The 16,873-nt window shown below is 38.3% G+C and overlaps 1 protein-coding gene across 1 annotated transcript; it reads left to right on the top strand.

Moving 5' to 3' along the window:
• The first annotated feature begins 4,221 nt into the window (after nt 1-4,221).
• nuak2 (NUAK family, SNF1-like kinase, 2) lies at nt 4,222-16,718 on the top strand. The gene is made up of 6 exons (XM_084734082.1): nt 4,222-4,775; nt 10,242-10,362; nt 10,894-11,045; nt 12,132-12,197; nt 12,536-12,788; nt 13,512-16,718. Exons 1-6 carry the CDS (start codon nt 4,536-4,538, stop codon nt 14,558-14,560), a joined length of 1,881 nt encoding a protein of 626 aa, XP_084590208.1. The 5' UTR covers nt 4,222-4,535; the 3' UTR covers nt 14,561-16,718.
• Nucleotides 16,719-16,873: the final 155 nt, after the last annotated feature.

Below are 16,873 nucleotides of genomic sequence, written 5' to 3'. Positions count from 1 at the left end.
CTGTAAGCAGCTATATAATATGTTAAGTGTACAAGAAACAATATTTATAATCAAATATATTCAGAGTTAAACAGAATCAGTTATATATGTAGATAAGAGGATGGGCAGAGCCAAAAGCATCTTCATGCACTTTCTAGTGAATATCTCATAATTTGACTCAGAAAGCTAAAGAGGCAGCCCACTGACTTTAAACATGACGATTAGTTTACATGTTACGGAGAGTATTACTCAGCCTGTGAACACTGTAGTAGTGGTTTGACATATATGACAGCTGCAACAAAAGATGTTGGTTGCACTTTGGAAAATCTGGTGTTTTTGGAGTTTGACCTTTCTCTAAAAGTAGGCTAGTAAAAAGTAATCAATCCATAATCAAAAGCAGGTTAGAGGAGCTATAAAATGATCTAAATGCTCATTCAAAATGTCAGTTTAATTCAGTGTTTATTGTCCTGCCTGAAATTTGGCTTGCAGCCAAATCAGACCATGTTCAGCTTTTCTGGTGGTAAAAAAAAAAGAAGAAAGGAAAAAAAAAGAGTATCTGGTATAGTATGGAAGTTTAATAGTTAAAAAACCCAAATTAAACTAAAATATGGGTTTTACGTGGAAACTTGAAAACAAAGAATCCAAAAAGGATGCATTAAAAAAAAAGTAACAAAAACATAAAAAGAAAGAGCTTAACAATGTAACAAGTACACCGTACACAGAGAGTATTACTCAGCCTGTGAACACTGTAGAAGTGGTTTGATATATATGACACTTAAAACAAAAGGTAAAATCTTGTGTTTTTGGATTCTCACCCTTGTCTAAAATTCAGTCTATCCCCTTTTTTTGTGAAATAGTGTCCTTTAATTTGGATTTCCTATTTGATCAGTTTGACTTATTATTGGATTCCTAACATATTTGATTCTTAACTTTTTCTGACAGTAATGGGCTTCTGTGATGATCCCAGTAAATCTTAGAAGATAAAAACAAGCATCATTTGCACCCTTGAGTTACTAATTAGTTCCCTATGATGACAAATTCGTTACAACATATTAATTCCAATGTATGAACATGAATGAAAAAGGAACAAGAAGCATCTTTCTTGTTAGTTACATACACTATGTATCATCAGCATAAAAAATATAATTTCTGTAGCTATTTGTGGCCCAAAGACGACTCACCATGTGGAGTGGAGAAAGTCTAGTTCTGTGTTTTTCCCACAGACTGTATGTCCATTATTTATCCAGTTAACTTTTCCTAAACCACTCATATCACATACTCATACACAGTTCTGCACCTATTGGTATAAAAAAAACATAGGTTTGTACATATATCTACTTAGCAAGCTTTAGCTCAACACATTGTCTAATAACGTATTAAGTATTATAGACAAATTTTCAGGTAGAAAAACAGAGAACCAGTTTTGGGAATGGTGGTTGGACTACATGCCCCTAATGAGCCCCCTCTTCTGGCAGACATACTGAATTACATAAACAACACCTTGTAGTAGTTGTGAATGGATTTATTTTTAATAGTCTATTAAAGGCTTGTATTCTTTTATTTCATGAATGTTAAATATTTTTCAAATATTGCCAGATGTTAATATGTGTAAATGTGTCACCTGCACAGTCATACAGACCAATCCCTATTTATTTATCTCATCTCCTTTAAACAATTCTTCTTATAATACATATTTTTTCTTGTCTATGTGCTACTTTTTTCTAAGTCATAGCCTTCCATGATGAAGTGCACATTTCATTCTGTTCCCTCTCCCAGATAATAACATTTTGTGGACCGATTGTGACTTGTGGCTCCAAAAGCTCTTTGTTCATTTTGTGCATAGTGTTCCTCTGCATGCATGAGTGAAGCTGGCACATTACTCAAAAAACTGAATGGCAAACACATCGGCTGTTCATGACGGGTTAGGAGGTCAATTAAGACAGAGGCAGCAGCCAAATGGCTCAAAGTATTAAATGTGAGTGTTCCTAAAAATTGTTCATCCTGTCCTGACTGACCAGCACTCATCAGCTGTGTCTGAATATTATGTTCTATAAAAGATATTAAACGCTGGACATAATAAAATAAGGTTATTAGTAGTAGGAGAATTTGAGACAGGGCCACAGTCTGTATCAGGCCTTTTTAAGTTAAACCAAGTTCATATCAGTCAACTGATCTTATTGTAGCTGGTGACTGCATGCTGATCTCTAGTGGCCCACATCTGCAATGACACTACTGATCCATCCTCTTTTTCTTTTCCATTATTTATGTCACTCAGTTCACCACAGACTGCCTATATAGGTCAGGCTGACCGAATAGTTAAAAAACCAAACACATATCCTGGCTCCAAGGAGTCAGCTCAGATTGGAAAGGTTGTATATCTCCAGAGTGTGTTGGAAATCAAATAGTAAAATGGTTTTCTAAAAGGGACTGAGAGTCATAGCACGCAACTGTAACGGTGGTACTGCAATCACTCTTATCATCCACAAGTATGATGTTGAAAAAGGAAAAAAGGCCAGAGTAATTGCACATCATTCATATGTGAATTCATATTATCAAAATAATCAACAAGTTAATATCATTGATCTTGGTAATATAGTTTTCTCTTTTTCAGTTTATTCTTAGTTAATGTTTGTAGCAGTGGAGGAAGTGTTCAGCTCCTTAAAAAAGCAATATTGCAATATAAAAAGTACAGCATTGTAAGGTATCTAATCAAAATGTACTTTAAGTATCAAACAATAAAAGAGCCTCTTGTGAATGTTATACTATTTTATATTATATCATTTGGATTAATATTAATGATACATTAGTTTTTAAGGAGTATTTTTCTGTTGTAGTTGGTCATGGTGGACTACTGTTTCATTCTATTTATATATTTAGTTATTTAAATTCAATGGATCATATTTTACAAGCTCATCTTTTGTACCCCAATCAACCTTTAAAGTAGGCTTACTAAAGCTGTCAGATTAATGTAGTCGAGTAAAAACTACAATATTTGTCTCTTAATTGTAGTGGAGTAGATGTATAAAGTATTAGGAAGTAGAAATACAGAAATAAAGTACAATTATATAATACATGACACTGACAGGTTGTTTTAAATACATTTTTTACCCACACTTGCTTTCTTTTTGTGGCGCGCTTGTTATATATTCCCACACACACCAACTGACAGCACAAACACTTCAATCTGCATTTTGTGGTATAACTTGGTTAATACAACTTACCAACGAGCCTCTGAGACTGCTAGACCAGTTAAGTACAAATATGTTTTCAATATGGAATGTTTAAAATGATACAATATCTGTTAATTACAGTTTGGAAAGCACTGACAGATTATGAAACATTGGACCCCTGGACAACAACATGTAAAAGGCCACCTATCCCTCATTTAACACCATATCTAGACTGAAAGAGGCACAGTGTCTCTTTGTGGTACTTTTGTGTGTTCTTGTTTTTTATTTTGTATCTCATAGTTGTTTTGTGCTGCGCTACTTTTGTGTCCCCTTGTTTTTTTTAATTTTGTCTCATTTATTTTGTGAGTCTTTTAATATTTTTGTATCTCTTTGTGGTGCTTTTGTGGCTTCTCATGGCATTTTTGTGTCTCGTTTTAGCATTTTTGTGTCTCTTTGTACTATGTTGTGTGACCTCATAGTCATTTGGTGGTAGTTTTGTGTCTCCTCATAGCTGTGTTGTGACTTTTTGTGGTGTTTTTGTGTCTCTTTGTAGTCGTATGATTGACTTCCACAAAGAAATGTTAACAGTCCCTTGACACAAGGGCCCTCAGACACCTTGGGCCCTTGGTCCTGTGCCTAGTAGGCATGATCAGTAATCCATCCATAATCGAAAGTAGGTTAGAGGAGCTATAAAATAATCTAAGCGCTCATTCAAAACCTCAGCTCAATTTAGTCTTTATTGTCCTGCCTGAAATTTGGCTTACAGCAAAACCAGACCATGTTCAAATTTTCTGTTAGCAAAAAAGAAAGACAAAAAACTTGGTATTGAGTATTTGGTATTGTATTTAAGTTTAATAGTCAAAAATAAATAGACTAAAATGCGGGTTCTACGTGGAGACTTGAAAACATGGAATTCAAAAAGGATGCATTGATGCAGAAAGTAGACAGTAACAGAAAAAAGTAACAAAAACACAAAGAGATTAACAATGTAACATGTAAACCGCCACAAACCGGCATCGCGCGGTGTTACAAATCAAACGCTCCTCTGTGTACCTGAAACGCCCCTCGACTATTTGACGTGTCCTGGCTGCGCTGCGCTTCTGTGGCAACATGCTGCGTCTCTGCTGCCAGACGGTCTCAGCTCCACACAGAGGACAGACACGCTCCGTCCTGTCCTCAGCCCTGTAGTTGTAGGAATCTGTTGTACAGTCGGAGGCGGAGTAGAGGAGGACTTCATATTCACACTTTTATCTGCACTGTACCTGAGAGCGCCTTTTGGAAGCAACTTGCTCCAAACACCGACATCGGGGCCGCGCGGGAGGAATGCGCGTGAACGACGACACCTGCGTCCGAAAATACGCGTCAAAAAGATAACGTCGTGTCGGGATGGACGGCGTCGGCGTTGCCCGTCTGTCTGCAAACCGCAGGCCGTCTGTGGGGGCAGTTTCAGCCGATGAAAACGCTCCTGTTGTCGGGAAAGCTGCGAGCCAGGTGCCCGTGAAAAAGCAAGCCGTGAAGAGACACCACCACAAACACAACCTGAAGCACAGGTACGAGTTCCTGGAGACCCTCGGCAAAGGAACCTACGGCAAAGTGAAGAAAGCCAAGGAAAGATCCGGGAGACTTGTAAGCACATTTTAACCTTATTTTATCACATTTTTTGTTCACTGTGTGAGACAGCTGTGACCTCTTTATCAGTGATGTCCACATCTGCAGACAGTATTAAGGTCTGTGTTTGCTCTACTGTCCTATCAGCCACCTGTTGTTTAGACATGTTTAGGGCTATTTTTAGAAGACATACAGTCTGCACACAGGTAGAGACGTGCAGGTAGTCTTAACATTTAGGTTTTAAATTGTGGGAATTTACTAAACTGCAGATTTGGCTTCAGTGTTTCCTTCTAAAGAACTGGTGAGGCCATGTAACAGAATTGTAAACTAATAAATAGGTGACGATTGTCCGGTGCTGAAATGTTTGTCAGTTGCCAAACCAGCTTAAGTTTGCCCAACAGTTCATTGTGTTTGTTTTGGGGTGGGGGGTGGGGTTGCTCTTACTTTTCCAGTGTTGTCTGAACACAAGGTCTTGTCTGTGCATTTGATAAGAGCACTGATAAGCTGTTTTTAAGGTCTTTATAATAATAGTAATCTAAAACATTTTAACATTTTATTCTCACCACTTTTATCAGTAGATTACAGGACATGTAGATACTTCTGTTTGGTAAACTATTATTTTCATTATTGATTAATCTGAGGGTTATTTTCACAATGAATTGTTTAGTTTAGAAAATGTTAAAATTGTGAAAAATAAGACTGCAACTATGATTATTTTCTCAATTAGTTGTTTGGTCTATAAAATGTCAAAACACAGTGAAAAATGTCCATTAATGTTTCCCAAATCCCAAAACGCTGTCCTCAAATGTCTCTTTTTGTCTACAATCCAAAGATAGTAAGTTTACTGTCATAAAGGAGAAAAAGAAACAAGAAAGATATTCACTTTTAAGAAGCTGGGAAAACATAATTGTGACTTTTTGTCTTTAAAAAAATACTGAAACAGATTAATTATCAAAATAGTTTTGATTAATTTAATAGTTGACAACTAATCGATTAATTGTTGCAGCTCTATACAAAACTGTTTCAAAATATTTTATTTCCTGTTTTCGGTATGTTTAAAAAAAGAAAAATAACCTCTCACCTATTCCAAACTCTCACAGAAACAGGCAACAACTGAACACATACAGAAAAACTAAATAAAATACACAAAGTAATTAAATGAAATAAAATGGGCAGGGAAGTACAGTTTAAAAACTTACTTCCAAAGTGGATGATTGGCAATCATTTGGGCTCCAGAGTATTTATATAATGAGATAATAAGCTAATAGTCATTTTTTGTAGAGCTTGATCTTTCAAGGACTATTTCACCTTTTCTAATGATATTAAAGACATTAAATTAATCCGCCAGGATATGGCAGACGGTGGATTGAAAACAATACTTCTCTGTTTGGAAAACAGGGTTGAAAATTACACAATGTTGGTTCTCTTTTTAAACTAAATTAGAATCATACTATTAGATAAGTATTATCAAATCACAAAACTAATCCCCACACAGCTGTTCTTACGTCTGAGGCAAATCCAGTATTTTAAACAAGTTATTTGTAGTGTATTAAAGTAAAATTTAAGATCAAGTGGCAACAAAATCGATACTTATGTTTGAGAAGTAAAAATAGATTCCTGTGAATCTGTCACCACCTAAGAAGTTTTACACCGTCACGTCCTGCTGGCGCAAGAATAATGGAAAGGTGTTCTGGCTGTGCGTGAGTATCACAGGAGGGAGTTTAACACAGGAAGGTTAGGGAACTTTTCTTTTTGTGATCCTGATAAAGGAAGAAGGGGAAACCGCAACTAGCCTTTCGGGTGGATTCCAGTTCCCCATGACCTAAGGGGAAATGGAAGGTATTTAGATAAGAAATAAGCCCCTGAAAGGGAGATGAAACAAATGATAATGTCTTTAGTTGAAAGAAAAATAATTCTCTACTGTGTGTATCCCATTCAGAAACTTTGAGGTTGTTTTTATTAGACCTTAAAGCATTTATATTTTTAAATGGCCACAAATGGATCTTTTTGTATGAATAGTGGTAGACTAAATCTTAGATACACCTCAGTAAGATGTAGCAGCATCACAAACTACTGGATTTACTGCAGGACTGCATCGGTTTTAATCAGATTTACCTAATAAAATGCTAAGTGAGTGAATGTTTGTGTACTTCTTCATGAACTGTGATGTACACTTGATAATTTGCATTTTTTTTTCCCAGATCATTTGTTTTGTTTTTTTCCATAACCTAATGTATTGGACATTTAATAAGGAGATGTAAATTATAGGCAAATTATCAACACAGACCATGCCACCTACACCAACAAAGACACACACCTAGATTGTAAAGGCATGTTTCACTTTGTTTTGCAGGCAGATAGTTTCAGAGCTAGTGACTCATCAAAAACAACAACAATAGAAAATAGATACTTGGCCTAGAAGTGAACTCCCTTGGTCATGTTCATCAGAAATGCTCTTTGTTGAAAGATCACATTTGTTATGAGTGAAAGCGTTAAGGAGTCAAGGAAGTGAAATGAGAGGAATTCCCCTCCTGTACCTGCAGTAAACATCTAGTGATACAAGTTCGGCCTTGTCCACACACCCATCTCTGCTCTTACACAGTCTGACGTGACTTACTGCTGCTGCTAGACTTTGGTTTTTATAGGATATGAGTTTGGTGTCTGAGATTTGTCCCTGCAGGCAGCTGCCTAATCTTCATGCCTTAAACCCATGTTCAAATGTCAAAACACTGATTATCCCAAATGCTTGTTTTGAATCCACACTAAACAATTGTGGCTTAAATGGCAGTTAGCATAGAATGGAAACAGGAGAAACATTTTCTTTGTTTTTACCTACCTGCGTTAGTATTTACAACATAATGGGAGTGACACAACACAAAGGATGGCTTCATCTTGCGTGCGTTGGGGCACTACAGCTGTTACCATTGTCTAAATGCATAAGTTTGATTACATAACCTCATTTAGGTGGGGGGTTTCGGCATTGGCTTCACACTTAATGCATGGCATGTGTGCAGTGTGTGTGTATGTATCCAAAGGACACCCCAATTAAGTACCTATATTGAGTTGCACCAGCTATTCATAAATCTATCACTATGCTGTGGAGTCCTAGCTAGTTTCAAACTAGTGATGTATTAAATTGGCTTTAGCTACAAAAGCCCTGACTAAAATGTAAAGAAGTTGCTAGGAAACAATGGTAAGTGCAAGTAAGGATTAGGATTTTGGATCTTGGTCTATTAAGTGTCCCAAAAAAAATTCTATCACAAAGGCAAAGAAAAGCTGCAAAAGTGACAAGCTAGAATTTTAATTAAATCAAATTGTCTCACCTCAAATCTGTAGTGTTTAGCAATCATAAGCAATCAGCTATGTAAACACTGAATCATCCCCAACCTTAAGACAACTTCCATGAACACCAGTTTTAGGTAAAAGATATATTTAACTTTACTGTCAATACTTTGTAAATGAAGGTATTCGGTTTAGTTACATGTACATATGTTAACTGACATTATTTTGGTCATTTAGGATAATGTTATTGACACATGTTTTGGCAATTTTAGGTATATTGTGTTAATTTTTGTGAAATGTAATGTAACAGGTCATATAGACCATTGCATATTATCTTTTACAATTTGCTCCAACTGAGTCACATTTTAGCAGGCTAAAGTTAGCTTGGTTAGTTGGTTCTGTTGACTATGCAACAGTTACACCAACATAATTTGGTCATTTAATGACAGGAAAGTGTAGACCATTACGTTTAACCTCTTCTACTCTTCACTCACATGGGTGACACGTAAGCAAGCTAAACCTTTATCAGGTGGTTCAGTTAGCTACGCAGTACTTTCACCTGAAAGTGTTTTCAAGTTGAAAAATATTGATTTGTTGGCACAGGAACTTAGTGTTAAATATCGAAGATTTCAACCTCAGTGCCTATTGCGTAGAACAAACTGAGTGTAACAAAGACCGCACACATACATAGATAACCGCACAGAGGTGTGAGCTCATCGTGAGTCTGAGTTCAGCCCGTGTGACAGCTATACAAACAAATGCAGGAAACCTCAGTTCCCAGAATCAGGAAGAAGATCTGTGTGGTGTGAATACATCGCCGGCCTGGACGAGAACTCAAGCCAGACAGTGACTCATGACGGAAGACAGTTGAGTGTTCAAAACTGATATGACAAGTCGCTGCTTTACTCATTCCCCTTCGTCTATAACCTCGAGGGTTAAAAGGAGGAGAAACAAGGACACGCACCCCTCCACCCGTCCCATCTGTTGCCTCATGACACCCTTCAAGGTTGGGGTAGACTAATGACGCACTCAGTGCACAGAGGAATCCCAGGCATCTGAGCTTCAAATAGACAAATGCAACATAAAGACATGTATACAGACTTGCTAAAAGCTTGCATGTGACAGGTCTTCAAATACAGACCCCAAACAGATACTATTCACATTTAAATTTCCTTATTCTACGAGTCTCACAGACAAAACAGCAGACAATGGATTTCTCTGCAGCAGACAATACTTGACCCGGCATTCCCTCTGCCTTGTTAGAAACAACATAGCTTTGAGTTTTCAGTTCACTGCCCATTGTTCCTCTAACAAGAGGACAACCTTCAGATGGAAGCCAAAATTCTTACTGAATATTGGTGCGGATGTTCTTTAAACTTGTCTTGCTTTTTGAATAGGCACGCCGAATCTAGCATATTCATTTACAGCAGTGCAGCTAATGACCATTGTATTAATGTTATCTTTGCCATTAAAATGAGATTATACAACTTTTGAGCTCTTAAAAGTGAAGCATCCCTGCACGTCAATACACTAAAGTAGGGCTACAACTTATGATTATTTTTCATTATCAATTAACCTATCCGTAACCTATTCTTTTTCTTGATTGATCAAGTAGTAGTTTGGTCTATAGAATGTCAGAAAAAGGTGAAAAATGTTGATCAGTATTTACATAAGCCCAAGGTGATGTCCCCAAGTGTCTTGTTTTGTCCACAACCCAAGAATGTTCATTTTACTGTCATAGAGGACCAAAAGAGACCGAAAAATATTCACGTTTTAGAAGCTGCAATCAGATATCTAGATATGTATTCTTAAAAATGACTCTAAATGATTCATTTATTATCAAAAAAGTTCCTTTAATAGTTGACAACTAATTAATAAACTGTTGCAATTCTACATTCAATGGGTTTTGTTGTCGCAGTCTGTCTTGGTCTTGTATGGCCCGTAGGTTATGGTGGCTAAGTTAGGTAATGCTGTATGAATAGTAAAATAAATACTGTTGTGTAACTGAATAAGTCTGTTTACTGACTTAATTACTCATCTTGACTTGAGCTCTTGTTACACTGCTGTTCATTAAAAGTTTGTCTTGCTTTAAAGTTAATAGGATTTGACTGTCCCAACACCTGTAAAGCTGTGTCATTTTGTAATTATGCGAATTAAAGTACAGTTTTCTCTAAAAGTCAAATATCCTTCTTCTTCTTTAAGGTTGCCATAAAGTCAATCAGAAAGGAGAAGATCAAGGATGAGCAAGACCTGGTTCATATCCGCAGAGAAATTGAGATAATGTCCACTCTCTGCCACCCGCACATCATCACCATATATGAAGGTACGACATTCAATAATTGTTTTTGTTTTTTTTGTCAGAGGTAAATGATTATCTGAGACACATGCAGAGTGAAACGTGATACCTGGTTTGTCAGTCATCCTCTGTTTGAGACTCCGTTTAGTCACGCAAGTCTTTGTGCTGCTAGACCGATGCTAGGTTACATAAGCACTGAAACCCTGTCGTACCCCATCAGTGCTGCAGGATAATGTGCAGCGCCTCGTGTCTTCCAGTGCCCCTTACGCCTGATGAGATGGTCATCATTCAGTGTTTCTCCACCTCAGTGCATCTTAATTGGCAATACAGTTCATTATGGGGCCCTGTGTATCCTAATTACTGTTAACCTGGGGTTGTATAGGAAGATACAAATTTGTTTAAAATGTAGGGATATCCTTAATTAAAACATTTTAAAGGGCTCTGCACAGTCTAGACTAAAATTCCTGATACAGTTCAGCTTCATTTTGGTGATGAGTTGGATTCGAAACATTGCATAAAAAAGTTCTGATTTTATTTATTTTTTTTTTTATCTTACAGTATTTGAAAACAAAGACAAAATTGTGATTGTAATGGAGTATGCCAGCCGAGGGGACCTGTATGACTACATCTGTGACAGGAGGAACATCTCTGAACGGGAGGCCAGACACTTCTTCAGACAAATTGTGTCAGCTGTACACTATTGCCATCAGGTAAGGCAGTCTTTCTCCACCCAGAACATATAAAGTTCTTCACAGAAAACAGAATCTAGGAAAACGTGTGCATTCCTTAGTCTTGCATAAAAACCAAAGTTGAAGCTGTGGTGGAATATCTTATCCCTCTTCATGAATGGCTATTACAACAAACCCATTGGCACAGAGTTCCACTCAGACTAGCTGCTCCGCTCGTTGTTTTTTCCAGGGCACTGGCACCCCCAAAGTTACATAATGGGCATTATTCAGTGTCAGCGCGCTGTTCAGAACAGGGCGGCTGTGAGAACGATGCAGGGGGAACTGAACAGTTGGTCTGTGGAGAGCTAGCGTTAGGGCTAAAGGCCAACACACACAGCACAGTCCCAACACACACGCATGGTCTCACACTCTAATGAGGGTGTGATAAAACAGAAGGGCTCTGCACGCACGCACACACACACAATCAGTTATTCCTGTAGTCCAGACCTGTACAATTACGAACATTTACAGCACACTATATTTTAGTCCAGCACTTTGCAGAACATTTATATATGTTTGCTGGACAATATTTACAGAGTGAATTGCCCTGTCATACTCTGCCTTGACCATCTGTCTCAGTTCACATTTACTGAGTGCGGATGTCTTGTTAAATATTTATTTTCCATGCTGAAAGCAGGAAAAGGCCATCTAAACCCTTTTATTAATTGGTTATGTATGGTACGGTGATGGATTCCAAAGTTCCTTCATGACTGTATCTCGACAATAAATGAACTACACAACCTCTAAAGAATGTGTCCCATCGCTGCAAGAGGTATCCATACGTGAGAGGTAGTTGACCTGCATTTTTGAAAGGAAAACAAATTCAGACTCCACTTGAGTCAAAGGCATGCCCCCCTGCAGAGCGGAGGACAATGAAGCATAGTTGACGTACCAGAAAAAAAATCTTCTCTTGGAAAAGAATGTGTTTTGACCCAGTAAAAACTAATCCCTTTATGTAATATAGACAACTTCCAGTAAACCGGTGTGAAACAGCCTTGGTTGAGAAACTATCATTGTGAAAAATTTGTTATACTAAAAACTGATGTCTTTTTTTTTTCTTTCTCTTAGAATGGAATAGTACACCGGGACTTGAAACTGGAGAATATTTTGCTTGATGGCAACGGCAATGTGAAGGTATGAATAAGGGACGTGTTTAACATGAAAATGAGTTTTTACACAAAAGCAGTTTTTGGCTTTTTGTATAATGTATATGGTTTGGATATAAATGACAGCATGTGGAGATTATTACAAAAGGAATATAAAACAGATGTCCATATATAGTAGTTAATGAGACAGATTTCATCACTTCTTGCACTAGATCTTGTGTAAAGGTGAAGAAATCACAGTAGTCATGTCATGAGTAATGGATGAGGGGACAGTGATGCATATGGAAATCTTTTGGAAGGTTACAGTAAACTGATGATGATACATGTGACACGGCTCAGTGTGACATCTAAATTTTGTTCTTGCAGATCGCAGACTTTGGCCTGTCGAACCTCTACCATGGTGATGAGTATCTTCAGACATTTTGTGGCAGCCCTCTGTATGCTTCCCCAGAGATTGTCAATGGACGGCCGTACCGTGGACCAGAGGTGGACACTTGGTCTCTTGGCGTGCTGTTATACACTATGGTTCATGGTACCATGCCGTTTGATGGACACAACCACAAGACACTGGTTCAACAGATAAGCACTGGAAACTACCGTAAACCCATCAACCCCTCTGGTGAGACTTTCAACTTTGGAACAGTTGGAAACGTTATTTTGATGTTTATATTTTTGTGTTGCAAAAGGTTGGGGACTGTTTGAACTTTTAATAATTCTGCATATCAATTTTGTTTCTTAATAATTCTCAAATCTGATTCTTTGCGTGTCCTCCTGCCCTCTTCACAGCAGACTTGTGGGAAACAACCAGATTAATATTACAGGCGAAAACACGGCGCTAAGCTAATGTTGGCTAGATAGCCATAGTGACAGTGGTCTCTTTTCTGGTTTCTTCGTTATTTTTGTGGTTTACTTAGGCTACTAGAGAAGTATCCTTGTAAAGGGTTTTGTAGCATAGCATTTGCTAAACTGAGGTCAAGACAATTTGTGGTATTCACCTGCTGGGTAGGCAACTTGGCAACAAATGTCTGCTACAGTAATCTAAGAATAATGCTAGAAACATGATTTAGTAAGATAAACACATTAGTAGATGGGCAGACTTGCATGTCAGGCACAGGCAGATTTTTTTTAGGAATTGATAAGCAGAATTAAGACTGAAATTCCAAAGTAACTGCTTTGGAGTTGTAATTTTGAATCTGTTCTTCTTTGGAATTGATTCTCCATTCCCAACCTTGGTGTTGCTCTCTATTTTTTCATGTAATTTTAATGTAATGTTGATTTTCTTAGCTGAACACAGTAAAACAACAAATAAAATAAACTTTTTTTTTTTATTCCTGTCCTTCAGATGCTTGTGGGCTCATCCGTTGGATGCTGATGGTAAATCCAGAGCGCAGAGCCACAATAGAGGAGATTGCAGGCCACTGGTGGCTCAACTGGGGCTACCAGCAGCCGTTACTGGCTGAGACAAAGAGCAGTTCAGTAGAGCAGACCACTTCACCAGTCTCTCCATCAACAACACACCCTGCTGGGCTGGCTGGTGTTGCTAGCTGGCTGCGCCGCACATCCAGGCCTTTGCTGGAGAACGGCTCCAAAATGCGCTGCTTGCTCCGCTCACAGGGTGGTGGAGGGGATGTAGTCCGGCAGCGCTCTCTGCGAAGGTCACGCAAGGAGAACAACGTCTCTCAGACTGTTCATGAGGTGAGCACGGACAGTCGCCCCTCAAAAGGTATTTTAAAGAGACGCAATAGTGTGAAGCAGAAGACAACGAGTGAATCCTCTGCTGTAGGTTCAGTGGAACCACACAGTGTTCTGGGTTTGTCTGCACCAGCCAATGCCCCTTCAGCTGCATCTGTGCCTCGCAAAGGTATCCTGAAGAAGCCCACAGAACAAGAGTCGGGGTACTACTCCTCTTCTCCCGAGAACAGTGACTCTGGCTGGGCACCGCCAACTAAAGAATGCCCTTCAGCTCCAACCTATAGGAAAGGAATCCTGAAGCACAATGGAAAGTTCTCCTCTGGTGGGCTTCAGGAGTTCGGTTCTCTGGACCAGCTGGCAGCCTCTTTACCCCGTGGGGGTTCCAGGTTGAGACCAAGTGGGGCCATCAGCGAGGACAGCATTCTGTCTTCGGAGTCCTTTGATCAGCTGGATCTTCCAGATCGTGTTGGACCTCCAACACAATTGGACAAACCAGCCAAGGCCAGCATGAGAGGATGTGTGTCTGCCGACAACCTGCTGGACATCCAAGAAGACGGGATTCTTGGGGACGGGCCGCTGAGGCCCTGGAACTGCTACAAGTCTGGAGTAGCTGACAGTGCCTTCTCCATCACAGACTGTGATAACGTAACTGAGGCTTACAAACAAGCTCTGGTTATACGAGGCTCTGCAGCAAGCTGAACACCAGTGATTAGTGAAGGACAGTGACTAAAGACTTGTTTTTCAGTCAGAAGTTTCAAATGGTCTTAACTACTGCAGACGTGATAGCCAAAGTGCATTATGTGAAACTACTAGCACACTGTAGTGAAGATCATTTCGGCTAATGTCAGGAATCACACAGAACCAAAAAGGTTCAGATTGTATTTTAGATGGTGATTGATAAATTATATGAGTTTATGAACAGCTTATTTGAATTTGAGGGCTAAAAATAACCAGATGGCACAGTATTTTACAAAAATGATGATGATGTTCATTTCAAAGATTGTCAGGAGGAAGACGAGATCAATCAGAAGCTCTAAATTTCAACATGAGAGCTTACTGTCAGAAGTTGAGGCAAAAAGTCACACTGAAACCAAAATACTGGTCTTCAATATCAAAAAGTAACAGGTTGTAGAGCACATTGCTTAGTGACAATAAACTAGGAAACTGACATTTGACACAGTAACAGTAGGACTATTATTTGAATATTGCATAAGCCACATAAGTCGGTGTGTTTTATTATCAACAAGACAGTGTGAGAAAGTATTTACGACTTGATGGCTCTTTGGAGCTTAGCTTTGTGATAGCTGGTCATCTGTCTACCATGGTTATCCAAGATAACAGCAATAACTCACAGTTTGAATGTTAGGAAGGGTTCACTCTTACTATATACTGCAGCTTTCACTCTTTAGGATGCAGGGATAGTTACATTTCATGGATACCAAAGAGCAAATTTGCCATTTTTTTTCTTTCTTTATTTAAAGCACTAGCAAAAAAGTACCAAGATGTCGTGTTTGTAACAGGAATTTTGGCTCTCAAAGAGGGTTTTTTTTAAATTGTGTTTTCTTGAAATGACTTTTGATAATGACTTGAATAATAACCATGACACACATCAAGCCTAACCAGTAGAACCTGCTTTTGCTTCCAAGCCTACAATGATACCAGTGCGCAGGTGGCCATTCACTCTCTGTTTGCAGGTGGCAGTTTCACACAAAGGTGGAGCTCAGTTATGTGAAGGTCACAAATTGAAATTTGAAAAACAGGAACGTGTGTTTGCAAGTGAACCACAAGCCTCAGCTAATTCCTGTATGCTGTGTATAACGTGGCTCATACTTAATGTGTAACCTTTAAACTGAATTTTCAGGATCAGTCATGGAGCTCAGGTGCATTGAACTTTTTAATCTAAAATGTACAGACACCTGGAGTGGACAAGTATTTCACAAAGCCGGATGAGAAGTTTAGCCATGTAACTGTTAAAATGTTGCATGTTGTGGTGACTGAAACAGTAACACAAAACTTATATACCAAGTTTTAAAGTTAAATGATGAATTATGCATGTTGATAATCCTTAATTAAGTTTGACAAGATATTTAACACAACTTTTTATTATAGTTGTCTGGTTTGCTTCCTAATCCTGCTTTATGAAATACCTCTCAGTGGTCAGTGAAAGCTACATCATGAGTATGTTGTCTTCGTTTCTGTATGAAATTTCATGCTGCACGCTGGAGTTACTTTATTGGATTGGCATGCTTGGCATTAAATTAGAACTTCAAGCCAGTGCCTGGAATAGCACTTTATCAGACCATCGAAACCTGATAACCATACAACTTATTTATCAACTGTCTTGTAAGTATTGAGTTCTTGTGACAGAAGTTGCACAAGACAGTACCTAGAACCATGCTGTTGTTCAGAAACTGGAATGTGTACACTTTTTTTTTCCAGTTATTTATGGTTAAGTTGTTTTTGGCACAGTGTGGGGCTTGTGAAGAATAAATCCTGTATGTATACAGAAGTAAACTAGGAATTACCTAATTTCAACTGGAAGTTCTTGTCTTTTCTAATTTGTTACGTCAGCTGATCACTTATCGGTGAAGTGTGGCACAGAGGAAAAATGTTAGCCTTTTGGGGAGACAGGTCTAAAATGATATTGTTTCATTTTTTTTGTACAATCTAATGTTCATTTGGGACTGTTAATCTCTCTGCCTTGTACCAGAAGTTGCAGATATTCCGACTTTTTTTTTCTTCTTTATCTGCAACAAAAACCATGTTTGCCAAAGTTACTGGTTTATCATTTATACGACTGTGTGATCTGCCATGTGGCCTGGATGAGGAATTCAATAAAAAATTATGAAGAACTCAAGTGCTGGCTCATGTTTTTGTGACCTTTTTATGTTGTAGTTTTACAGTTCTGATTTATAGTCAAGGGAATTCAATACTGTGTTGAAAACATGTAAAACATCTATTCAGACTGTCAGAACTGTCCATCCAAAAAGATAATGTTAAATTTTCAATGAG

The sequence above is a fragment of the Lutjanus erythropterus genome, chromosome 2 (genome assembly GCF_056507025.1).
Source record: "Lutjanus erythropterus isolate fLutEry1 chromosome 2, fLutEry1.hap2, whole genome shotgun sequence".
Classification (NCBI taxonomy): domain Eukaryota; kingdom Metazoa; phylum Chordata; class Actinopteri; order Lutjaniformes; family Lutjanidae; genus Lutjanus; species Lutjanus erythropterus.
The sequence above is the reverse complement of the archived record's forward strand: the minus strand, read 5'-3'. Positions and strand labels throughout refer to the sequence as shown.